The sequence below is a fragment of the Macrobrachium nipponense genome, chromosome 32 (genome assembly GCF_015104395.2).
Source record: "Macrobrachium nipponense isolate FS-2020 chromosome 32, ASM1510439v2, whole genome shotgun sequence".
Taxonomy (NCBI): Eukaryota; Metazoa; Arthropoda; class Malacostraca; order Decapoda; family Palaemonidae; genus Macrobrachium; species Macrobrachium nipponense.
In genome coordinates, this window is record NC_061094.1 from 27,739,345 (window position 1) to 27,765,935 (window position 26,591).

Here is a 26,591-nt window from a genome sequence, read left to right on the forward strand (position 1 = left end):
AGGGTTAACTTTACGAAAACACATACAAAAATGTATGGAAAACATACATAAACTTAAATTTACGAAACACATTAACAAAACTGTAATACTTAACTTTACAAAAAACTAAAATTAAAATTTTTTCTTTCTTTTTTTTATTTTTTACATTTTTTTACTTTTACGTAGGCTTCTTTTTTTTTTTTTTTTTTTTTTTTTTACAGAATTTCAACTTCATCACCACTTTCAACGTTCTGTTTATCATTTGGTTCTTCCTTTTTGCTTTCAACTTTCTGTTTTTCATCACTTGGTTCTTCCTTTTTGCTTTCTTTCAACTTTCTGTTTTTTAATCACTTGGTTCTTCCTTTTTGCTTCTGGTAATGCTAAAGGCCTCTTTAAAAAAATAACGATCCAAGGAAGATTGCTTCTGCCTGCTTTTCACAATGTTCCTGAAATGACTCAGGCAAACGTCATCGAACTGCACAAGCATACGACCTGTGTGAGCCTTTTCGGGGGGGTCTTTTTTCGATAAACGATTGCACTTTATGAAAAGCGGCTAGGACATCCTTGATTTCTGCAGTTGTCATATAGGGTCCTCCTCCTCTTCCTCGCCGCTGCTAGAGAACTCCTCTTGAACGACGTTATGTTGCCATGGCCCTCCAACTCCTTCAGGTCATCCGTCGTAAGCTCCTCTTGGTGCTTCTCAAGAAGGTCGTTGATATCTTCCTCGTCGACTACCAGCCCCATGGACTTGCCGAGTGCAACGATCTTGTCAAGATCTGGTTCCAAAACAGTTTCGGGATTGCCAACTGTTTCGGACTCTGTAGCACCAGCTTCGCCCACGTCAAATCCCTCGAAGTATCGGGCGGATACGGCATCAGGCCAGAGTTTTTCCTCACGAGGAATTCAAGGTTCACCTCAAAACCTCCTACCAAGCTTGGTTGATGAGTCGGATACAAACTGAGGATGTCGAATGTTCCTTCCAAAATTGACGCAAGGTGAGGTTTGTGGTATCGGTGATGTCGAAACATCTCTTGAAAAGATGTTTTGAGTACAGCTTCTTAAAGTTCGCTATCACTTGCTGGTCCATGGGCTGGAGGAGAGGGGGTGGTGTTAGGCAGAAGATAAAGAACCTTGACGAAGGAATACTCCACTAGGATATCTTCCTCGAGGCCAGGAGGGTGGGGAGGGGCATTGTCTAACACCAGCAGACATTTCAGGGGGAGGCGCTTCTCTTCCAAAAATTTCTTCACTTTCATCCGAAACACAGATTTACCCACTCAGTGAACAAAAGCCTCGTTACCCAGGCTTTTGTATTAGCCCTCCACATTACTGGAAGTTCTCCTTAAGCACTTTGTGGGCCTTGAAAGCTCGAGGAGTCTCGGAATGATACACCAGTAAGGGGCTTCACCATTGGCAATCCCCCACTGAGCGTTTCGAACAAAATGCGAGTGTAGCCGTCTTTCATAGGCTTATGCCCGGGTAGCTTCTTCTCTTCCTCCGTGATGTACGTCCGACGAGGAATTTTTTTCCAAAAAAGGCCAGTCTCATCACAGTTGAAAACCTGCAGATAACTGTAGCCTTCCTTGGTCCATCATCTCGTCGAAAGTCTTCTTAAATGCTTCAGCCGCTTTTCGTGTCCCAAAAAAAGAAAAAGCTGGGCATGCCTCCCCATGACGCACCACCAAATGGATGCCAGTTCGTTTACGAAATTTCTCGAACCAGCCATGCGAAGCCTTGAACTCTGGGTTTTGCGTTGAAGTCCCTTCCCCTCCGTTGTCTTCCGCCTGCGCAATCAAATCGCCGAAAATAGCGCTGGCCTTGTGAGCGATTGCTGTCTCCGTTACCGTATCGCCAGCGATTTCTTTGTCTTTTATCCAGACAAGAAGCAGCCGTTCCATCTCGTCGTGCACGTGGGTCCTCTTGCTGGACAAAATAGTGATGCCCTTCGACGGTGTAGCTGCTTTGATGGCATCCTTCTGTTTAAGGATGGTGCCTATTGTCGACGGATTACGGCCGTATTCCTTGGCGATCACACTCAATCGCATACCAGCTTCATACTTCTTGATGATCTCCTCTTTGTCTCCAAAGAGAGCATGCGCTTCTTTCCGTGAATTTCAACACAAGAAAAGTTTTGCACACACGATAATACGTATACTGCAACAAAATCACTAACGAATTTACGTTACTAAACGAAATCGTTGGACCGAACGAATACCGTGTGCGTACGATAACGATGCTGGTACGAAGTGGACGAGGTAGGCATGCCACCACGTATACGTACCATAGATGCATGATGGGAGGGATGCTATCCATAGGAGAGAAGGATCTCATGGCGGTGACTAGCATCAGGAACCAATGGAGAGCAGGAGGATGGTGGCGAGTCTACTAAGATGGCGGCGCGCGAGTTTCAAAATTGTTATCGGTGGTTTGGGAGACTTTCAGAAACCTTTCGTATCTTGAAAACTTTTTGTATGTATAGCCATAAATTTTTCATATTGGCTTTCGTATCTGAGTTTTTCGTATGTTGAGCCTTTCGTATCTTCGAGGTACCACTGTATATATATATATATAAATATATATATATATATATATATATATATATATATATTATATATATATATATATATATATATATATATATATATATATATATATCCGTATTCGCGGGAATGCGTACCAGACCCCCCGTGAATAGTTAGAACCTGCGAATGTTTGGAACCCCTATAAAAAGGCTAAAAAACAGCCAATTTTGTTAGTTAAAACTGAAGAAAAAACCCACTAAAAATTTTCATACTAGGTTTTTTAATAGTTTTATCACAAAAAGTGCATTTTATGATGAAATTGATCTAAACAAAAAAAAACCAGGAATTAGTGGATATTTCTCATAGAAAAATACCGCGAATGTGGCGAATTTTCCACGAAAAATGAGGGGAAACGTTCACGAGAGAAATCTGCAAATGTGTGAGTCCGCGAATCCGGAGAACGCAAATACGGGGTCCACTGTATGTATATGTGTAAGTGTTTTACATAATAAAAATATGGAAAGGTGTTAGTCCCATATATATAAAAGTCTAAAACTAAACGAGGTCAACCAGATTGCTTGCAGGAATGTGATCATACTAGAGACGCTAAAGATGACGTTATACAATAAGTATTAGGCTAAGATAACATGCCGTCACCTGTAGTCATTCAATTGTTTATAAACATTAGTCAAGCTCCCTGCTTGAGACAACTACCCCGACCTATTATTCAAACGGCCTACGTGATCTGTAGAGTGTCTCATTCGATTGTGTGTTCGTATGAAACTATGTCACTGTATGTATGTTCATATGTTCGAACTACTGTCTGTTCCTTCATAACTTGTAACAGAGATGGTAGACAGGCAGAACAGAGTTAGCTATCGTCATTAGAAGACCTGTACCTCTTTACCTAAGCTTTATCATGTAGAGGAATAGGATTAGCCATCATCATTGGCAGAAGCGATCAAGCTATCGTTATTAGAAGACTTGAACAATCTATCTGATCTTCAGCATGTAAAACTTCAGAAGAAATTATATCTATTTTTATACTTAGTGTTTTCTACAAGAACCTCACCGAACCATGAGTTTAACACATCGTCGTAAAGATAATACCGACTTCGTAAGTGATCTACAAAACCCCCAGACACTCCATTGAAGATGGAAGTGCAATACCAACCGACTTAGCGTATAGATTATCGCTAGTCTAACATTACCTCATAGGGCGCCTTATCTACAAGGCACAAGCCCTAATATATGTATATGTATGTATGTATGCACTATATATATATATATATATATATATATATATATATATATATATATATATATATATATATAGTAGTACCTCGAGATACGAAAGGCTCTACTTACGAAAAACTCGAGATACGAAAGCCAATGCAAAAAATTTTACTGCTCTACATATGAAAAGTTTTCAAGATACGAAAGGTTGTTGCTGTAAAGTCCCGATTCGCCGGACCACCGAGAACAATTTTAAAACTCCCGCGCCGCCAGCTGAGTAAACTCGCCACCATCCTCCCGCTCTCTTGGTTATTCCTGATGCTAGTCACCCCCATAAGGTCCTGCTCTCCTATTGGTCAGCATCTACCCCTTGTGCTTTAAGTATTCTATTGGTAAAAGGTTGCTGTAAATTGAAAACTTATTCATGCAATACATTTAATAAAAAAAAAACAAAAAAAAAACATTAGGTAAAGATAGAATAAAGAATAGAAATGAATGGTTATCATACTGTTTGGTAGTTTCAGTAGTTGAAGAGAGATAATGAATATTTATGGCTTACTGTGTAAAAGTGATTGCTTGGGATCGTTTCGATACTAGTAAGTGCTAAATGTTTAAACAGACGTTTGGAAGCTTTTTTTTTTTTTTGTTTGTTTTATTATAGTTAATGGTTACTTAATAATTATTTGAAATGAGTACATGCAATACAATTTAATAAAAAAAATTGTGAATTAGATATCAGAAAATATAAAATAAATCAGTCTGCCAACCAAATAGGTATTTTTTAGAATTCTTCTTCTGTTTTATTATTACGTTACGTATTACGTATGTTTCATTACAGCTGTCGGTAACTCGGTATCTCCATTAGGTAAAGATAGAATAAAGAATAGAAATGAATGGTTATTATAATGTTTGGTGGTTTCATTAGTTGAAGAGAGTATTTAATGACAATTTATGCCTTACTGTGTGCTAGGAAAAATGATTGCTTGGCGCTCGTTCGATACTCGTAAGAACGTAAACAATAGATTGGAAGGTTTGTTTTTTCTTTGTTTGTGTATATAGTTAATGATTAACCCTCTTATTCCGAAGCCCTAAAATCAAAACCTCTCCTGTATGCCGGCGCCGGTTTGGAGTGAGCGCGGAAGAGGAAAAAATAATTTTTTGAAAAAATCACAGCGCGCTTAGTTTTAAAGATTAAGAGTTAATTTTTGGCTCATTTTTTGTTTTTTTTCATTGCCAGAAGTTTAGTATGCAATCATCCAGAAATGAAAAATAATATCATTATCATATGTAAATAATGCAAGATATGGTATATGGTAGTGAAAAAAAAAAATTCATAGTAATTGTATTCAAATCAGCTGTGCAAAAAACCGTCAAAGCTAACGAGTTTACTTTTTTTTCGTTGTATTGTACACTAAATTGCAATAAGTTTGATATACACAATACATATTAAAACAAAAAAAATATATAATACATAGTAAAGCAACACCCGAACAAAAATATTATTCACAAAATGATGTATGAATTTGTAACGCGCGGAACCGTAAAAAAAAATGTTATTTTAAAAAACTTCACCGTAATTCTAAATATTGTTTTTCTAGATACTTCCAATTTGTTTCAAAAATAAGAAACAAATGATTTAATATTACAATACTGTAAGAGTTTTTTAGATTGAATTGCAGATTTCGACCATTTCGGACGAGTTAAATTTGACCCGAATGTTGAAATTTTTTATATATATATTTTTTTATATGCACATATTTCGGAGATGGAAAAAGCTACAACCTTCACTTATTTTTTTATTGTATTTTTTTCAATGAATTTGCGCACATTTTGATATATGAAACTCTATAAAAACGCTAATATGAAAGGAGCAAATATTAGGATAATGCGATGTACGTTATTTCGGAGACTTGGGCGCGGACCCGGGGGCGAATCGGCATACTGGAGTGAGGTAAATATATTTTTCAAAAATTCACCATAAATCACAATATTGTTACTAGAGACTTCAAATTTGTTTTCAAAATGAAGAAAAATGACGGAATATTACTAGGGGGGCGTAGAGGCCGTAGAGTTTTAGCTTACAAATTGCGTTTTTCAACTATTTCTGTAGAGTCAAATTTGACTGACAACGATGATTTTTTTCCTATTTATTGTGATTTATATGCAAATATTTCGAAAAAAGAAAAAAGCTACAACCTTCAATCATTTTTAGTTGTATTCTACATGAAATTGCGCACATTTTCATATATAAAACTTTATGTAACAGCTAATTTTAAATGGTACAAACATTTCGACAATCGCACAAAAAAAAATTCTGATTTTTTTCGGAAGAGTTACCGGCGCGGACGTAAGGAAAATGTTTTTTTTTTTTTTTTTATAAATTCACCATAAATCGAAATATTGTGCTAGAGACTTCCAAGTCGTTGCAAAATGAGGTAAATGATTTAATATTACTAGAATATAAGAGTTTTTAGCTTACAATTGCGTTTTCGACCATTTAGGTAGAGTCAAAGTTGACCGAAAGTTTAAATTTTTGCACTTAACGTTATATGAAAATATTTCGAAACTGATAAAAGGCTAAAACCATGGGTTGTTTTTTGTTGTATTGTGCATGAAATTTCGCACATTTCCATATATATAAAAACTTATGTAACGGCAAATTTAAAAGGGTGCAAACATTAGGACAAACGCACGAAAAAATTTATCGGAAGAGTTATCGCACGAACGTAAGGAAAAAGTTTTTTTCATAATTCACCATAATCAAAATATTGTGCCAGAGACGTCCAATTTGTTGCAAAATGAAGGCAAATGATTTGAATATTACTATAATATAAGAATTTTAGCTTACAATTGCGTTTCTCGACCATTTCGGTAGAGTCAAGTTGACAGAAGGTTGAAATTTTTGCACTTACCGTTATTTATATGAACAAAATATTTCAAAACTGATAAAAGCTACAATCATAAGTATTTTTTCGTTGTATTTTACATGAAATTTCGCACATATTCATATATAATACTTCATGTAACGGTATAATTTTAAAAATGGTGCAAAAACTATGTCAAAGTGACGAAATAATTTCCGAGATGTGTCACTGATACTTTTTAGTGTGATAAGAAAGAAATTCGTGCTTGCCGCGCCTGCGTAGAGATTGTAAACAAAACAACGCCTTGATCCGTGAACTCCCAGCATCCCCAAGGTGCGTGATTCAAAAGTTTTCGCTGGGTAGGCCTATAAAGTATTTTTCCGCGAATTTAAAAAAAAACTTTTTGAGCCGACATATGATACGTCCAATCGGCATACGGGAGACATTTTGACTTGACGTTTAATACGTCCAATCGGCTAAGAGGGTTAATTAATAATTATTTGAAATGAGTTACATACTGATTATTTATACATTTTATTGGCATATTCTAAGCTTTTAGCTCTTAGGTTTAGGCAGAATCATAGACTAGGCTACAGTAGCAATCGCTAACATAGGCTAGGCTTATTTGCTAGGGGACAATATGCTGAAGTCCTAATATATGCATAAAAATGGGGTTGAACATTACATGCAGTTGTATATTACTCAAGTATGTACAGTATTTTGCCTTTTTGGAGACATATTTCTTTCGTCGTACCTAGAACATGTGTTTTAGGCCTGGAAATATAATTTACTGGGTGTTTTTAGAGGGCTTGGAACGGATTAGCCCATTTTACATGTAAAATGTGTTCCAAGATACGAAAAACTCATAATACGAAGGCCGTCTCGGAACGGATTAATTTCGTATCTCGAGGTACCACTGTATATATATATATGTATCTATACATATATATACACACACACACACACACACACACATATATATATATATATATATATATATATATATATATATATATATATATATATATATTATATATATATATATATATATATATACACACACACACACACACACAGTAGTACCTCGAGATACAAAATTAATCCGTTCCGAGGCGCCCTTCGTATCATGGGAGGTTTTTGTATCTTGGACCATATTTTACACGTAAAATGGCTAAGCAGTTCCAAGCCCTCCAAAAACAGTAAATTTCATAATAAAGCTAAATTGACCTATAACAATGAAATACTACAACAATTTGGACCATTCAATACCTAAATTAATAAAAAAGTGCAAAATATAACCTGTAAATAAAGTGTAAATTAGTGTACATGGTAACAAGAAATATACTGTACGTACGTAAAATGAGGAGCTTACCTTCAAGTGAGGCTACGTACATACGTAACTATGCAAGGAAGATTGCTTCTGCCTACTTTTCACAATGTTCCTGTGTGAGCCTTTTCAGGGGGTGTCTTCTACAAATGATAGCACTTTATGAAAAGCGGCTTTAATTTCTGCCGTTTTTTTCTTTTGTACATATGTACGTACGTACATTTAAAAAATATACGTACGTACTACATACGTAACTATCCAAGGAAGAGTGCTTCTGCCTACTTTTCACAATTTTCCTGTGTGAGCCTTTTCGGGGGGTATCTTCTACAAATGATTGCACTTTATGAAAAGCGGCTTTAATTTCTGCCGTTTTTTTTAATTTTTTTTTTGTTTTTTTTTTTATTTTAACTTTTATTTTATTTTATTTTATTTATTTATTTTTTTTTTTTAACAGAATTTCAAATTTCTGCTTTTTTATCACTTGGTTCTTTTTTGGCACCTCATGACTCTGTTGGCCCTGGTGTCCATCAAAACCCTGTTTTCAATCAAATGCTCTCTCTGCAAACTGATTTGGGTACTGAATGTTCGGCTGCTGACCTTCAACATAAACTGAAGTGCCTTGATTATACGTACTACTGGTACTGCATGTTGTAAACGATTGGTCTACACCCTCTGTTCAGCTGGGACTGGCGATTCTACCAAAACCTTGCAAAGTTTCCAGGTTTTATCCCATGAGAGACCCCTTTGATCACTTATCCCATGTAAGAGATCTGGTCACTTTTTTTTTTTTTAAATACGTACACATTGACGATCCTGAAATCGAATAACGTGTGCGTACTATAACAATGCTGGTACCGAGTGGCCGAGCCACGCCACCACGTGTACATAGTAGATGCATGATGGGAGGGACGCTGGCCAATAGGAGAGAAGGATTTCATGGCCGCGACTAGCATCAGGAACCAATGGGAGAGCAGGAGGATGGTGGCGAGTCTACTAGTACTAAGATGGCGGCACGCGGCGCGATTTTCAAAATTGTTATCCAGGCGAATCTCGGACTTTCAGAAACCTTTCGTATCTTGAAAACTTTTCGTATGTAGAGCCGTTAAATTTTTCGTATTGGCTTTCATATCTCAAGTTTTTCGTAAGTTGAGCCTTTCGTATCTCGAGGTACCACTGTACTATATATATATATATATATATATATATATATATATATATATATATATATATACAGGTAATGACCGAGTTACGACCTATGCAACTTACGTCTGATCGACTTTAAGACTATTATTTTCACCCTTTTCGGCAGAACGTGCATACGAACGTACGATACTTTTTCCTGCGGCATCCGTGCATCTCTCAGGTCCTCCTGCGCTCACTCAGTGTTGCCTGTAGCTCCGTACTGAACGCATCTCTCGCTCTGCTGTGTTCATTTTTCAATAACTTTGTGTTAATTTTGATCATTTTTGAAATGTCTGCCAAGAGGAAACTGTGTTTATCTACTCCTCAAACAACATGCCAAAAGAAGGAAATGGAAGGCCATTGACTTGGACACAAAAATGACAGTGATTAAGCAGTTTGAAGAAGGGAAGAAAGTGAATGTGATCGCACGTGATATGAAGTTATCTCATTCTACTGTGTCCACGATTCTTAAGGATAGGGAAAGGATTCGTGATGCTGTGAAAGGTTCTGCACCCATGCGATCGACAGTGATTACGAAACAACGCACTGGCCCCATCCATGAAATGGAAAAATTATTGCATGTTTGGATGGAAGATCAAATCCAAAAAAAGGACACCGTTAAGCCTTTTTACTGTGCAGATGAAGGCTAGAAGTCTGTTTCAGACTTTGAAGGAACGTGCTGGAGTAGAGTATAAGCAAGAATTTTTGGCAAGCGTTGGCTGGTCAAGAGGTTCAAAAAAAACGATTCCAGCTGCATAGTGTTCGAGTGACTGGAGAAGCAGCGAGTGCGGATGAGGAAGGAGCTAGCAAGTTTGTCGACAGTCTCGATGAAATGATTATGGATGAGGAATATCTTCCAGAACAAATATTTAATGTTGATGAAACAGGTTTTGTTCTGGAACGAATCCAGCCAACGCACTTACATCCATAAGGAAGCTAGTAGCATGCCAGGATTTAAAGCTTTTAAGGATAGGCTGACTCTACTGCTTGGTGGGAATGTCGCGGGGTTCAAGCTGAAACCCTTTTTAATTTATCATTCAGAAAACCCACGAGCGTTCAAGAATGTAAGCAAGTACACTTTGCCTGTCTACTTTCGCTCTAACCGTAAGGCATGGATGATGCAGACACTTTTTGAAGACTAGTTTGTCAACTGTTTCATTCCTCAAGTGCGTGAATACTGCCTAGAGAAAGGAATTCCTTTCAATATTTTACTGCTGCTCGATAATGCGCCTGGACATCCACCTCACTTAGCTGATCTGAATCCTGATGTGAAGTGGTTTTTTTGCCACCAAACACCACAAATCCAATTCTTCACCTATGGACCAAGGTTTGATTGCAACATTTAAGGCAAAACTATTTAAGAATCACCTTTGCGCAAGCCATAGCTGCTCTAGATGCCCGACCCAAGAAAACTATCCCTACGAGAATTTTGGAAACGCTACAATATTCTGCATGCTATCAAGAATGTGTCTTCTGCCTGGGAGACTGTGACGGCGAAGTGTATGAATGGCATATGGAAGAAGTGCGTTAAACGTTATGTGAATGATTTTGATGGATTTGACAGTGAACAAGAACTTGATGTGATACGGGGAAAAATAGTGAAACTGTCAAAAGAAGCTTTCCTTGGATTGTGAAATAGAAGATATTGAGGATTTGCTAGACCACGCTTCGAAGAACTACAAATAAATGAAGAGCTGATTGAATTGGAAGAAGAACGAGTGGCGGAGGAAGAAGAAGAGAAGCGGAGGATGAAGAGTTGCCAGAAAGGAAATTTACCGCCGCCTAGGGATTATCAGAAGGATTAGCTCAACTAGATAAAACTCCTTGCACATTTCGAAGAAATGGACCCAAATTATGAAAAGGTTTTCTTTTCAAAGATTGAACAGATGGCACACGATTTGTTTCGTCCGTATCGTGAAATTTACGAGGAGAAAAAGAAACAAACAATCCAGACGAAACTCACCATGTTTGTGAAACGAACAACTCCTCCCGTCACCCGACCGTCGCTTCAGCTGATGAAGTCAACGACCTCCAGTCAAGCACCAGCGATGCCAGAAGTCTTTAATTTATTATATTTTCCTGTACTACATACTAGTTTTCAATTGTATTTTTGAATGTTTTCTATTTTTTTGCACCCTGTATTGTTTTGTATTTTTCAACATTAAACAAATTGTACTGTAGCATCCAGTGTTTAAATTAAACCTGACAAAAGTAACAACAGGAAACAGTATGATGCATAGAGAAACGGGTTTGCATGAACCTTAACAAACGTAACAATAACATAGAGCAATTTAGTGTAAACGCTAGAGAGACTTTACAAAATGAATAAAATTCCAAGAAAATCAAACTAAAAAAAGGAATGAATTTTTTATGGAGCATGACAAAACGAAGTTTCTCTCTCTCTCTTCTCTCTCCTCCTCTCTCTCGGGCTCTCTCTCTTCTCGCTCTCTCTCTCCCTTTCTCTCTCTCCTCTCTCTCTTTCAGGTAGCCTCGACGCTTAGAATTTTTTCCACGTAATCATAGGCGGACGAGGAAGTAAGTCATTTTGGGAGGGCAACACCAATTTGCCCGAATTTTCATTATGCAGTATGATGCGTGGAAGAAACAGTGGACAAAGTTTTTGGCGAATGTTAGTACGTAGAGAGAAGTTACAAATGGTATAAAAAATTCCAAGAAATCATAACTAGGAAATCAAATACAATAAGTTAAACTTAACCACTAAAAAAAAAAAAAAGGATGAATTTTTTATAATGAACGTGACAACCGAAGCATTATAAACAGTAAATGATGGAGGAGGAGAAACAGTTTGGACAAACGTTTTGCCGCCAATGTAACAGTACGTAGAGAGACGTTACAAATGGTATAAAAAAATTCCAAGAAATCATAACTAGGAAATACAATAAGTAAATTAAATAAAAAAAAAAAAAAAGGATGAATTCAATTTTTATATGAACGTGACAACCGAAGCATTATGAAACAGTATGATGCGAGGAGAAACAGTTTGGACAAACGTTTTGCGAATGTAACAGCAAGGAGTAGTAATGTCGTGTAGAGAGACGATATAAATGGTATAAAAATAATCATAACTAGAAATACGTACAATGAAACTAAAGAAAAGGTTGAACCTACAAACTAGCAATATGAAACAGTGTGATGTGTGGAGAATGGGTTCGTCTGAACGACTTTGACAAACGTTAACAGTAAGGCGTAGTAATGTACACGTCATTACTACGCCTTACTGTTAACGTTTGTCAAAGTAGTCAGACGTACCCGCTTCTCCACACATCACACTGTTTCATATTGCTACGTTTGTAGGTTCAACCTTTTCTTTATTAATTTATTTTGCTATCTTTGTTTTTCTTTAGACTTCTTTGTATTTCCTAGTTATGATTATTTTTTATATTTTTATACATATGTGTGAGATGTTACACATGCTACAAAAATGTAAAGAAATCATAACTAGGAAATAATACACATTCTAAAGAAAAAGACAGCAAAATATACTAGCTAAAGAAGGGGTTAAATTTTTACATACGTATATGAACTTGTGAAAGGGTATCGTAAAGTACTATCGTAATACATATATGACAGTAAGAATATGCACTAAGAATGGTAATACAATGGTTTTAATGATAATGAATGTTAAATAATAATGAATTATGACTTAAATATGAATAATAAAGTAATATTCTAAGAAAAATGTTGATAAAATATGACTTTCAGATGATGTCAATATCATTACACAATATGTATATGTACGATAAACTCTACGGTAATTTAGCAGACTCGACATGCGTCCCAAATCGAGTTACGAACTTGTTTGCAGAACCAATTGCGGTCGTAAGTCGGTCACTACCTGTATATATATTGTATATTTATATATATATATATATATAATATATATATATATATATATATATATACTGTCATATATACTATACTATACATTAAATATATACATATATATCATATATATACATATATATATAATATATATATATATATATATATATATAATATATATATACACTATATATGTATATATATACTATATATATATATATATATAATTATATATATATATATATATATACATATATATATATATATATATATATAATATATATATATTATATATATATCACAAGTCCTTCTCTAAAGCTTGTCAACTGCAACTAACCACTGAACATATAAAAGGCATAATGACTCCCTTCAACTCACAGTGAAATATCCTATGAGGTGAAAAATGAGAAATGAAAGAAGACTGTGTATGCCCAAGAGCAAATAATGCTATGAATCCAAAGTATATTCTCTCATCCATTAACAGATGTTCATATTCACTTGCTTGGCAATTAGCATAAGAAATTAATGCAAGCAGATTTAACATGGAATGATTTCACTAACCTGGACTCCACAGGGAAAGGCTCATACAAAAATTTCTTATAAAAATGCTTTTTCTGGTCATGAACAAGGATAACAGCAACACCTTCATCATCATACTGAGGACGACCAGCTCGTCCCATCATCTGTAAAACATCTGCAAAAAACATATATAATAAAGTACCTGCAGAACAAATCTATATTTTTCTTGCATGAAAAAGCTTGATCACTCATCTGGATTTCATACTCTTACAGTTTTATACAAAATAAGATAATCATGGAAAAAACAAATCTCTTTCACAAATAAATAAAAAATGTTTAATAAACTAACATAAACTATTCACACTTTGTGCATGTCCCAGACATGTCATTGCACTTGGAGAATAAAAAGATAGGGTATATCAATAAACCAAGCTTGCTTGTACAAATGCATAGTCCCTCATATTTCAGAATTAACCCTTTGAGATTCCAGTGGTGTCATATGATCTTGTGGAAATGTTTTCCATTAAGAATCTGAATGAAAGCCACAGAAATAGGAAAAAATAAAATAATCAATAATATTTTGATGTTTGGTAACTTTTGTATGACACCTAGATGATGCTGGGGGATGGCTTAATTTTATTCCTAATAAAAATGGGTCTGTTTAAAAAGAATTATCATCAGCCATTTTTAATAAACAGATTTGAACTTAATTGATATTTTTCCTACATTTTCTATACATAAATTTAAACTCAGTTATCAATATCAGTAATGAAATACATGTCACTGGGAACTAAATTTCATTCACTATAACAGTATGCAAAAGAACTGATGTACTAAACCCAATTAGAATTTTTACAACTTACAGTAGTACCTCAGACTTCAAACTTAATCCATTCCAGAAGACTGTTTGGAATATGATTTGTTTGAAATATGAAACAAATGTCCCAATAAGAAATAAAGGGAATCAAGATAATTTGTTCAAGCCAACCCAAAAAGTCTTCTTTTTCAATTTTTTTTATTATTAATGTGTTGTGTGTTGTTGTTTTCTTAACAGTTGTTTGCTTGTTGTTTGTTGTCAACTTAACCAAAGTCACTTGGCTTTGCGGGGGAGTTAAATACCTGCCTCAATACTGTGTGTACCTGCTTTTTGAGACTTAATAAAGACACCATGTGACGGCTCGTTTCTCTTCTCACTGACATATCACTGACGACAAGGGTGGCTACTAATACTGACAACATTTATCCTATTGAAAAGAGAGAAGACTTCAATGCATGGTGTGAGCATTTTGACTGCTTCCTGCACTTGAACAAGATTACAGCAGAGTGAGTGTCGAGCTGCATTTCTGACTTCGGTTGGGAAGTCGTCTTATAACTTCATTCGTCACCTGGTTTCTCCAGAGGTGCCTACTGCCAAGCGCTATCACCAATAAAAAGGAATTTTGACTAACCATTTTGAACCCAAGAAACACAAGTTTGCAGAGAGGTTCAAGTTGCTGAATTGAAGAAAGGAGCCAAGAATTGTATACTTGGCAGCTATCTGGAAGAAGCTCTTTGTGACCAGTTTGTTGTTGGGATCTCTTCAGAGAAAATTAGATTTGTTGGCTGAAAATTATTTAAATTTTAAGAGAACAGCTGGTATTTCATGCAGTATGGAGATGGCTGAACTCCACTTGAGGAATGTGCAGCAAGGAATTACCAAGAATCACAATGTATATACAGTAAAGTCAAAACTAAGTGTTGGTGATGCAACAGAAGTTCTCACCATCCTAATGACTGTAAGTTTTGACATTTGAAGTGCTTTTCATGTGGTCACATAGGACACACAAGATAAGCCTGTCGCAGTTCTTCAGATGGAATTGGGCACCAAGACAGGAAGGTAAATACTGTTTCAGATAACTGTGTTGAGGATGTTGTTCAGTTGACAGCAGCAGAATTCAATCTTGGGAAAGCAGCTGATTTGGATGCGGGGGTCCTACAAGTTACTTGCAGAAATAGGGTGTCTCTACCACCCATTAGATTGTACCCTGTTGTTAACGATGTCAAAATCTGCATGGAGTTGGATACAGGAGCTTCAGTTTCTATTCTCTCTGCAAATGAACAAAGGAGACTTCCAGGTATCAAGATTCACCCAGGTGAGACTAACTTGAGAACTACACCAGTGGCTGTGTTGCAATTGTTGGAGAAGCGGAAGTTCAAAATCAGAATGGCAGCTATTGTGGTACTTGGCCAATTATTGTTACCAATTCTAAAAATGTATCTTTGTTTGGTTGGGACTGGTTAACTGTAATTCTGATTAGTTGGGTTAATACTTATATAAGTTAATTAAACATGTTTCAAGTTCTTGTAGTTTAAAATTAGATCTTATTCTAGCTAAAAATTAAGAGGTTTTTAAAGAAGATCTAGGAAGTTTCCAAGGTGTAGAAGCAAAAATTTCTAGGAAGTTTCCAAGGTGTAAAAGCAAAAATTAAGTTGAAGGAAAATACAAGTGCAAATTTTTTAAACCCAGAGCAGTTCCTAATGCCTAGAAGGAAAAAGTTACTCAGAAACTAAAAAGTATGGTAGAAATTGGGGTGTTGGAACCAGTAAACTGCAGTGAATGGGCCTCTCCTCTCGTTATTGTACCAAAGTCAAATAATGATTCACAGTTATGTGCTGATTTAAAGTAATTATTAATAGTTATACAGAGGTTGACTCTTATCCATTACCAAAACTATCTGATATTTTTGCTAGTTTAAATGGAGGGACATTTTTTCATAATTGGATCTTTCAAGAGCTTATGAGCAATTGGAAGTAGATGAAAGTGGCAGATATCTGTTAATAATAAATACACATTTGGGATTGTTCTGTATTAAACGTCTGCCATATGGAGTAGCATCAGCTGTTGCTATTTTTCAGATAGATATGGAAAAATTATCGAGTGGTATTTCAGGTGTAGTGGAGTATTTGGATGATACTTTGATTTGTGGTTGCACTCCAGCTTAACATTCTGAGAGACTTAAAATTAGGGCTTAAAGATTTAGAAAAGATAAGTCTTCATTTCTGAAGGAGAGTGTTAGTTATTTGGGATATATAGAAAGCAAGGATGGATTAAAAACTTGTCCTGATAAGGTTGCTAAAATTCTAAATTTAAAACAACCTAAAAATGTAACAGAGCTTAAGTCTTTTTTAGGATTAGTAAATTATTATGGTCGGTTTATTAAAGAACCTTTCAACTAGAGTAAGTCCTGTAAATAAGCTTCTTAGAGCTAATGAGACCTGGTTGTGGACAGCAATGTGTGATAATTCTTTTAAAAATCTAAAGGCAATTTTAACTAATGCTCTCGTGTTGGCTCATTAGGATGTAAAAACCCTTGAAATTAGAATGTGATGCTTCATCTGTCGGTATATGGGCTGTGTTATCACACGTAATTTCCTAATGGGAAGGAGCATCCCATAGCTTATGTAGCAAGATCTCTTAGCGCTTCTGAGAGGAATTATTCTTAAATAGAGAAGGAGGCCCTTTCTCTTGTTTATGATGTCAAATTTTATTTTCACCAGTATTTGTATGGTAGGAATTTTACCTTGGTTACTGATCATAAGCCTTTGTTGGTGATACTGAGACCTAAGGTTGGACTCCCAACTCTAGTAGCTGCTAGGTTGCAACGTTATGACATTATTTTATCAGGATACACTTATGAACTGGAGTTTTGAGTATCCCAAAGGCATGCAAATGCAGACACCTTGTCTAGACTCTGCAATACCTCAGAGTTTGGATGTCAATTATGAATCTTCAATATTCAATATTGAGCAACTAGATAAAATCCCTGTCAACTCTAGAGAGTTGTTGAGGAAGAGTTGAAGCTTTTCAAGAGTAAAGAATTGGAATTAATTGTTGAAGATGGTTGTGTACTGTGGGATTGAAAAGTAGTGGCATCCTTGGCATATCACTGGGCAGTTTTAAGAGAATTACATTCTGGACACCAAGGTATTATTAAAACAAAATCCTTGGATCAATTGCATGTATGGTGGTCTGGAATAGACAAAGACATTGAGAGCTTGGTGCTGAGTTGCACAGCTTGTCAAAGTGTTAGAAATAAACCTAGTCCCGCTTCTCTTCATCCATTGGAATGGCCTGGTGGTCCTTGGCAAAGAAATCATCTGGATTTTGCAGGTCCCATTTTGGGAAATTTTTATCTTGTCATCACTGATGCTTATTCAAAGTGGATGGATGTAGAGGTCATTAGTTTGACAAGTAGTTTAAACACAATTGGTATTTTAAGAGAAAATTGTGCTTCCTATGGCATTCCTGATATAATAGTAGTTTCAGATAACAGAACTGCCTTTTACTTCATCAGAGTTTTGCATTTTTACCAAGCCTAATGGGATACGTCATATTTTTTCTGTGCCATACAAACCATCAACTAATGGAGAAGCCAAGAAGGCCCTGCAGACTTTATAAAAAATCTTAGAAAGGTGAAAGGGAAGCAGAATTCAAAATTAAAGCTTTGTCAGTTTTTAATGCAATATTGCATTACACCACATGCAACAACTGGTCTTACTCCAGCTGAGCTTTATAAAACGCCATATCAAAACGAGGTTGGATTTGCTTAAGCCTGCTAAAGAAGCTGAAATGAAAAGGAAGCATGAGACACTGATTTTGGATACTACCCATAAATTAAGAACTCTGAAATGTGGTCAACTGGTTCAGGCATTAACTTTTGCTTGGGGATCACCCAAGTGGGAGAATGGTGTTATTGTCGGACAGACTGTTCCAGTTTCACACACAGTAAGGGTTGTGGAAAAGGTATGGTGTCGACACATCAACCAGCTTGTAGCTGTTCCTAAATTCCACTGTTCTAATGTTTCCATAACAAATGACCCTTGCTTTAAGCTCAGAGGAAATATATGAAAACAAATTTTCTGAGGATTGTTTAGACAAACATTCACCACCGGAAGAACCTGTAACTGAGGAGTTGAATAAGTCCAGTTCCAACAGTTTATCTGAGGGAGGAGGTGAGCCATTGTCTTTGACTTTGGATGACCATGTAACTTAATTCGTAACTCCACCAGTGAGAGACGTTACCCATTAAGGGAACGTCGTCCGCCTGACAGACTTGCATATTCTTGATCCTGTTATTTTAACTGTTGTAAAAAAAATTGTATTTATATAAGTAAAAAAGTTCTTAAACCCGTACTTTAGATTCGTACAGAATTACGAGTTCTTGAATGAAGGATGTATTTTACTTATTGTAAACTGTTTTGTGTATTTCTATTTTATTATGGTGTTGTAAGTTATGGAAGTTTTCTGTACTTTTTATGTTAGCGCAGAGGAGTGTTGTGTATTGTTTTCTTAACAGCTGTTTGCTTGTTGTTTGTTGTCAACCTGGCCGAAGTCACTTGGCTTTATGGGGAAGTTAAATACCTGCCTCTGTACTATATGTACCTGTTTTTTGAGACTTAGACACCATGTGATGGTTTGTTTCTCTTCTCAACAACATATCATGTGTTCAAAAATTAAATGAAGAGTGTAAAGTAATAAAACAGTACATTAATATGAACTAAAATTGTCATAAAATTTTGTTTCCAAGTACAATTTACGAACTGTTTGGTGAAAATGGCACATGGCTGGCTGGGGGATGGAGGGAGGAGAGATGTAATTACTTGGTAAGTATACAATAATTTTATTTTATCACAAAAATGTCATTTTTAAATAAGTAACTTACCTAGTAATCACATAGCTAACTCCCACATTGATGGGAGGCGAGAAATAGAAAAGTTGCTAGCATTGAAAAAAATAGCTTGTCATTCCTTGTTAGTCAAAAAGCCTACAGTAGAAAATGCCTCTGGTTGGTTCTCAACTTAACCTTAGAGGAGCGGTGGTAAAACCAAGGGTCACCTCTACTAAAGGGAGAGCTTTGTAGCGGAGGAGTACTCCAATCACTACCAAAGCCTCAGTGGGAGTTATGCAGTCAAGGAATTATCCAATGGCTAGCAGAACTTTAAAGGTGCCCATGTCCAGGGTGTAGTACAATAATGAAACAACCAGGTTGTGTTGTTACCTACAATGAAACAAAAACCACAACCAATCCAATAAGAATACTGGGTGCTCTGGGTACATTGTAATAAGCCCCCTAAATCCCCCACCTCCCCAAAATTCAACACTTCACTACAAGGTCAAGACATAGTGAAAGAAAATCCTATGCTTCGTTCCATGATTCCATGCCAGTAACTACAATTTGCAAGGTACTAATACCAAAAAATTTAAACACTATTTAAACTCCCACAAAAAGATGAGAACCAAAGAACAATCACATTACCAGTAGGTTGACTGTCGAATGGACATAAGGGATATATAGTGCTTGAAAGCTAATGAGGTAGTGGCTAATCTGACATCTTTAGCTTCCACTAGGAGGAGGAAAATACTTCTAAATCTGAGAGTGTCTCATACAATAAAAGTCCATTAGGATAAAGAGTAAGATGTCCTAATCAGAAGATAGGATGAGCTCTTGCACTAACATCCTGGGTTATGGATGGCCTGGGACTTCCGGGTTTTTCAGGCAATACTATACCATCCAGCTGGGCAGAGAGCTTTCTATTCCTCCTCAGAGCCAGCGAGCATTTCTGGCACTCAGAGAATGAGATGGTACCAAGTTGTAGTTGCTGCCAAGAGTTCCAATTAAAGGAAGAAACTATCGATTGCCATCACACCATAGATTCTAGATGGCCTTCAAACTTGAACATTCAAACTGGATTGAAAACTCTTACTCTTCCTCAGAGCTGCTGGGTGCTCAGAGAAAGAGCTGGTGTCATATCCAAAGCTGGTGCCAGGTTATTGTTGGGGCCAGGAAAGCAGGGTGCCAAACAAGCTATGAGCTCTGGTAAGGACAATTCAGGCACCAACAGCATCTGGTGTTCCCAGCTAGTCACCCTTCCTAGTACTGACCAACCCAACGTTGCTTAACTTCATTGATCAGGCGAGAAGCGGCGATTTCTATGTGGTATGGCCATTGGCTGTTGTCTGGCACTCCTGGAAGACACAATTGTCCATAATATTCTTAAGGGAAAAAGAAACAGATCCAGTACTTGGATCGGTCCCTATCTTTGACTAAAATCCCAGGAAGCACAAGCAAACCACATCTTCCTAGCTTGGGCATATCTAAAACTTCAAAGAGAATTAACACAGGGATGCCAATGAACTAGGTTTCTATCCTTACACATGAGTTAGGCATAATTCAATATCCCTTAACGGGATAATTGCAAAAGGAACATGGACATCTTGCAGAGGAGACAGAAGACCTGAAATACTAGCTTCAGAAAGTCAATCCCCAGGTACAGAAAATTCCAAGAGAAGATTGATGTCTCTGCAATACGTCTGGAAAAGATCTTCAGATGATAATTCTGTGGACAATCTGGAGTCTGTTGGGGAAAATCTGACTACCCTGGTAGATCTCTTGAAGCGAGGTTGTCCAAGAAGACATGGTGGGCTAGGATCTGATAGAGCCCAACCAGAACTGAGCAGGTTCAGGGACCATAATACAGGCCAGAATAGGGTTAAGTGGACAACACAACTTGAAGTTAGCCTGAAGATTGTATCACTCCTCCTTAACCATGATGAAAGGCATGAAGAGAGGAGTCTGAAGGATTTGTCTATAGCAAGGGGTCTGCTGCACATGCTATTGGGATGATATGAACCAAAAAAAAAAAGGAGGAAGACAAATATTCCTCGAAGAGACAAACAGATTTCACAGATCCCAATGGTCCCCTTCTGACATCTCAGTATGTCTGAAAGGGCTTTAGTTCTATTAACTAATCAAGTGACTAGCAGATTTGACTGATCTGTCCATAGAAACAGGACTCTTCCTATAGAGGTTGGGAGATGTGGAGTAGAACCTTGCACGCATAAACATTAGAACTGTGGTCTTGTCTGAATGGTTACCATGCTTAGGAGTGGAGTGCACTAAAGTATTAAAACATAGAAGTTATGAGAGGAAACTTCCAGCTCTATAAGAAAGAAGTGAAGGATCAGTCTTTTGGGGGTGGGGGGCACTTCCTTTCCAAACACTACGTTCAAACATCTATAAGTATTTAAATACAAAAGGAACAAGGACTCCAGAGAAAACTTGTGCTGTCAGGAGGCTGACATCCGGTGGGAACAAAGAAGGGTACTTCCTGTATCTCTAAAACTCATTCACTAGCCATGAAGATTGAAGGAGGAGGCTGTCTGGTTCACCCTCTATCCGCTGGAGGCATGCCTCTCATTCATGATCATGTAGACTCACAGCCAAGAGAGCAAACTAGAAGGACATTTAGAATCTCAAACCGTGCAAACTAACTGCCAACTACAGGAAGTCACTGGTTATTGGCAGGAGTTCCATTCCCAGGGGAGTTACCAATAAGCAGAAACTGCCATTAACCAAAATCGGCAATTTATGAAACCATAATGGCACTTATGGTGCAGATAACCAGTTTTTGGCACCATAAGCACCATTATGGGGCCTTTGTTAGGTATGTTATGGTGCCATAACTATTATTGGTGACTTATGGTGATGATAACCAGAACTCAGCCTGTTATGGCCCCATAAAACCAGATCGGTGACAACAGAGTCCGCCGATAACTGGGGACTGCCTTTAGCAGATTTTATAACAACCAAGGGAAAATGTCAAAATCTGTGAAGATTTGACAAAAACAACTTGATAACGGTTAGCGTGGACTCGATATACCCTTTTACAGAACAATGATGTGCAGACCTGTACACAGAGGACAATTCTGAAAAATTATAAATTCTTGAAAAAAAAAATTCCATCACTGTAGAACTGTGAGCTTATGCTAGGCATGCGTATGTGGCCATCAAGTACTAAAAGGATAATGACAAGCGGTCTACTGCAGGTGCCAGGCACTAGGAAGTGGCGCCACGAAACAGGAATTGGCACCTCACAGAACTGGACTGAGAAGGTGGAAGACTCTTCTCTACTTGCTTGGGTACTCAAAAAGTGTTGTTCAACCAAGAATGAAACTACAAGAAGGTTGTGAGAAGAAGCTAGCTTTTACCATTGACAGGAAGCATAGAACAGTAACTGTCAGTATGCAAATCTTCAGGGAATGAAAAGCCAAGACACTTATGGTGTTCTGTCTTCACCCGAAACCTTGGAAATGAAGGTAAACTGGAGGATGAACTGTATATGACCAATTACGTCTTTCCAAACTGGCCAGCATTTACTGGGTGCCAGAGTCTAGAGTGGCTCACCACTAATGTCCCAGGCGCAAAAGGGGAAAAGAGGTCAAAACTCTCAAGCCATCTAAAAACAAAGATTCTAGGTAAATTGAAAAACTTGAAATTCTGAGAGATGCGACTGAAAGTCGTCAGGACGACTCTAGCCAGCGCTCCTGCTGTCAGTCCAAAAAGTTATGACGTACAAGAAACTTAAAAGAAAGTCTACATCCGACAAGGCACTAGAGTGAGGGAAGACAAAAGACGTCTTATTCCATTTAAACAAAAGTCAAATTTCAAACCTTGACAGATGCTTGGAAGACTAGAAGATAGTCAAAAGAGGGAGCTTCCTTTAGCAACTTAACAATTCTGACCCAGAAGTGTGTCCAGAGGTAGACTTGGTCCCGGTTCAATGGGAACTGGCACAAGACATTACAATGGCATGTTCCTAAAATTCAGGCACCGAACCAATGAGGAAATGGCACCGGTAGCCTAAAGGCTGGTGTCAAGCAGGAAAGTGGAAGTACTTTAACCGAACCTTGCAAACACTGGACGCTGGGATCTCGGCTCTCGCTGGGTGCTTGGCTCCCACAAGGCACTTGAATCCCTCGGACCACACTGGTCACTGGATCCCTCAAATCCCACTGTTTGCATGAATCCCTCTAATCCCACTGATGCATGGGTCCCTCAGATCCCACTGGATGTTTGGAGCCCTCAGATCCAACTGGATTCAAGGATCTCTCTAGATGCTTGGATCTACCAGATCCCACTGTATACCTGGATCACCCTGGATGCTTGGACCCCACTGGAAGCTTGGATCTCTCGGATCCTGTTGGGCACTCAAATCTCACTGGGGACAGAGATCTTACTGGTGCTTGGATCCACAGGGTACTCAGATCCACTAGGAGCTCATATCCACTGGGAGCTCAGATACACTGGGGACTGGGATCCAATCTCCGATCAGATCACTGGGATCCTGAAAACACCACTGGTGCCTCGTGTCCACATGTACTGGGATTCATAACTTCTTCACATTGGGAACTGAACACTAGAGGACAAAGAATGCACATCCTCATGGACGTCTTTTCAATGGTTGTCTGTCAAGACCTGTGGACAGCAGGATTGACTGAGGAGCAACTATCTGGGGCCAAACTCCTTCGGACTCCCATGGACTGACAGTATGCCTCTCCCCAAGTATAGGGAAGTCTGACAGGGACTGGGTTTAGGAGATCCAATAGAGCCACTCCACATACCAATACCTGGGACCAGCAACAGGCTTGACTGAGGGGGTCGCTACCTATGTGTAACCCCCTGACCTCCCTTGGTCTTCCAGTGTGCCTCCTCCCAGGTTTAGAGAAGTCTGACAGGGACCTTCCATCTAGGAGCATTGATGGACAAGTAGCCACCTCTTCCACAGCACAACACTTAACTATCACAAGGTTAACATCTGCTGATCCAAACACAATACTGGCAATAGTATGGGAAGGAAGTGAGGAAGCCAGGTACAGGAGCAAGAGGATAAAATTAAAGGGCTAGTAGGAGGAGACAAAAGCAGAAGGAGCTGGCATAGACTGCGCCAAGCATGCAGCTTGTATTGAAAATGCATGACTAAAGTGAGATAAGCATATGACCGCTGACAGGATCAACAAGGTAGTAGATTCGGTGCCAGGAGAGCTACTGGCTCAGGTGCCAAGTCTAAGATGTCATCACACCAGCTAGGAATCATATGTGTTGATTCAAGTTCATCGTATGCACTGCTAAAGCAACATTCAAGTACAGATCTCAGCTGTATAGGGCATCCTCTGTAAAGCCCATTACAACTAAAATTCTCTCCTGCTACATTGCACTCTTTCAATTAAACAATTCTGAAAAGGAAAATGTGCTATGCGTTTAAATTCATATTGCAAATTCGTGGTAGCATCGACAACTGACTGCAAATTTACTATGAAGTGAAATATTTTATAAACTTTAATCAGAACTTACTAACTAAACAATAAAATACTGATCTTGCAAGAAGTGTCTTGCAGAAATGTACTACTATGCTACTGTAGCTTTACATTGTTGTGTTACTCTTTGTAAATATGAGTTTAACAAAAGACTGAAAAGTCCCTACTGAAGCAGTATTTAATAAAAGATCAGTAGTGAATGTAAATCAGTTTGACAATGAACCAATGTTCACATTATAGTCTGCCCTCAACAAAGGGTAGTTAATCAATTAACTGCAATTTTGCTGAAATGGCAAACAATTGAATACTAGCTCCAATTAGAAACAACAACAAAAGGGAAAAACTCATTGTGAAGCTTTCAGCTGAAGCTACTCAACTTTCTGCTTGAATACCAAAGTCCAATTACATGAATGGCAAAAAATTAGCAACAGCTGCCAACGTCCAATGTTATCACCAGGCATCGCAGAAACTGAATGATTTGTTTGTATGGTGTTTTTATGTTACAAGGAACCAGTGGTTATTCAGCAACAGGACCAACGGCTTTACATGACTTCTGAACCACGTCGCAAGTGAACTTCTATCACCAGTAATGAGAGTTGTCTGTTGAGTCATTTTTAACCCTCTCATTAGGGGAAAATACTGGTTACTTACACAGAATATTGGTGTCGCTACCACGAAATTTGAATCTAAGCTGCTGCGAATAAATGAAACTAATAGTTATATAATTACTTGGTAAGTTACATATATAAAATTGCTTGCTTCAGACACCTAATGAGAAGGGTCCAAACCAACCCTATACTGCATCATTCTCCTCTATCTTGCACACTATTTTGCACTTACTGGATATTATGACCCTTCCTTGACAATACCTCTTTCAATCCATCTATACATATACAGGTGCACAATCCTTTATCCAAAATCCTTGGGGCTAGATATTTCAATTTTTAGAATTTTTTGGATTTCAGAACTGTGGGGTCAGGGGCACAATCAAACGTCACTACCGCAGCAAAAGCATTTTTTCCTTTTGTGTTTTTTCATTAGTATAGTTATTTATTCATTATAGTTTATTATTTATAATAATAGTACAGTCAATCCCTGTATTTGTGTTCTTGAGATTCATGGACTCATCTACAGCCAATGCCCGGTTATCAGCGGGGATTCCGTTCCTGAAGGAGTGCCAAAAAGCAAAATATGCCATTAACCAAAACTCCGCGATTTACAGCGCCATAATGGCACTTACGGTGCCGATCCAGGTACTAAGCTGAGGTCCAGAGCTGTCAAATATGTCAAGTACTGTGAGAGGAGGGGAAGGGAGTTGCTGTGTTGCCAGCTAACATTCCCGTAATTCCTCTCTCTCTCTCTCTTACTGAGATCTCATTTTTATGGTATCTATATGTATATATTACTAACCCTTAAACGCCTATTGGACGTATTAAACATCGACAAAAATTGTCTGTTGGGTGCTTAATTGACGTATGAAACGTCAACGCAAAAAAGGTTTTTTTTCAAAAATTCACGGAAAAATAGCTATAGGCCTATTTGGCGAAAACTTTTTAATCACACCTTGAGGGATGCTGGGAGTTCACGGATCAAGCTGTTGCTTTGTTTACAAGCGTTACCCAGGCGCGCATGCGTGAATTTCTTTCTTTTCACACTAAAAAGCATCAGCGACACACAACTTTATTTTATTTTTATTTGATATCCTTTTACTTTCATTAGATACTAATTCTATTTTCTCTTTCTATAGGTACGGCATCAAGCTTATGTTGGCGTGTGATGCCAATATGCATTACATGTGTAATGCTATACCTTACTTGGGGAAGGACACGTCAAGGTGCTGAGAGGAACGATGTTAGGGGAAGTTTTCATGTTGGAGCTTGTGGCATCTTTTCACCGAAGGGGTCACACAGTGACGACGGACAACTTCTTCACAACGCTCCCGCTCGAGCCTTGACACTCGCGGACGAGGCATGTATTTGTGTGGC

The 26,591-nt window shown here is 37.8% G+C and overlaps 1 protein-coding gene across 1 annotated transcript in view; it reads right to left on the minus strand.

The window, feature by feature from the left end:
- Positions 1-26,591, minus strand: part of LOC135207289 (activating signal cointegrator 1 complex subunit 3-like) — a 669,776-nt gene that overhangs the window by 135,635 nt on the left and 507,550 nt on the right. Inside the window, 1 exon segment of the mRNA XM_064238959.1 lies at positions 13,515-13,647. Coding sequence (XP_064095029.1) covers positions 13,515-13,647 — 133 coding nt within the window.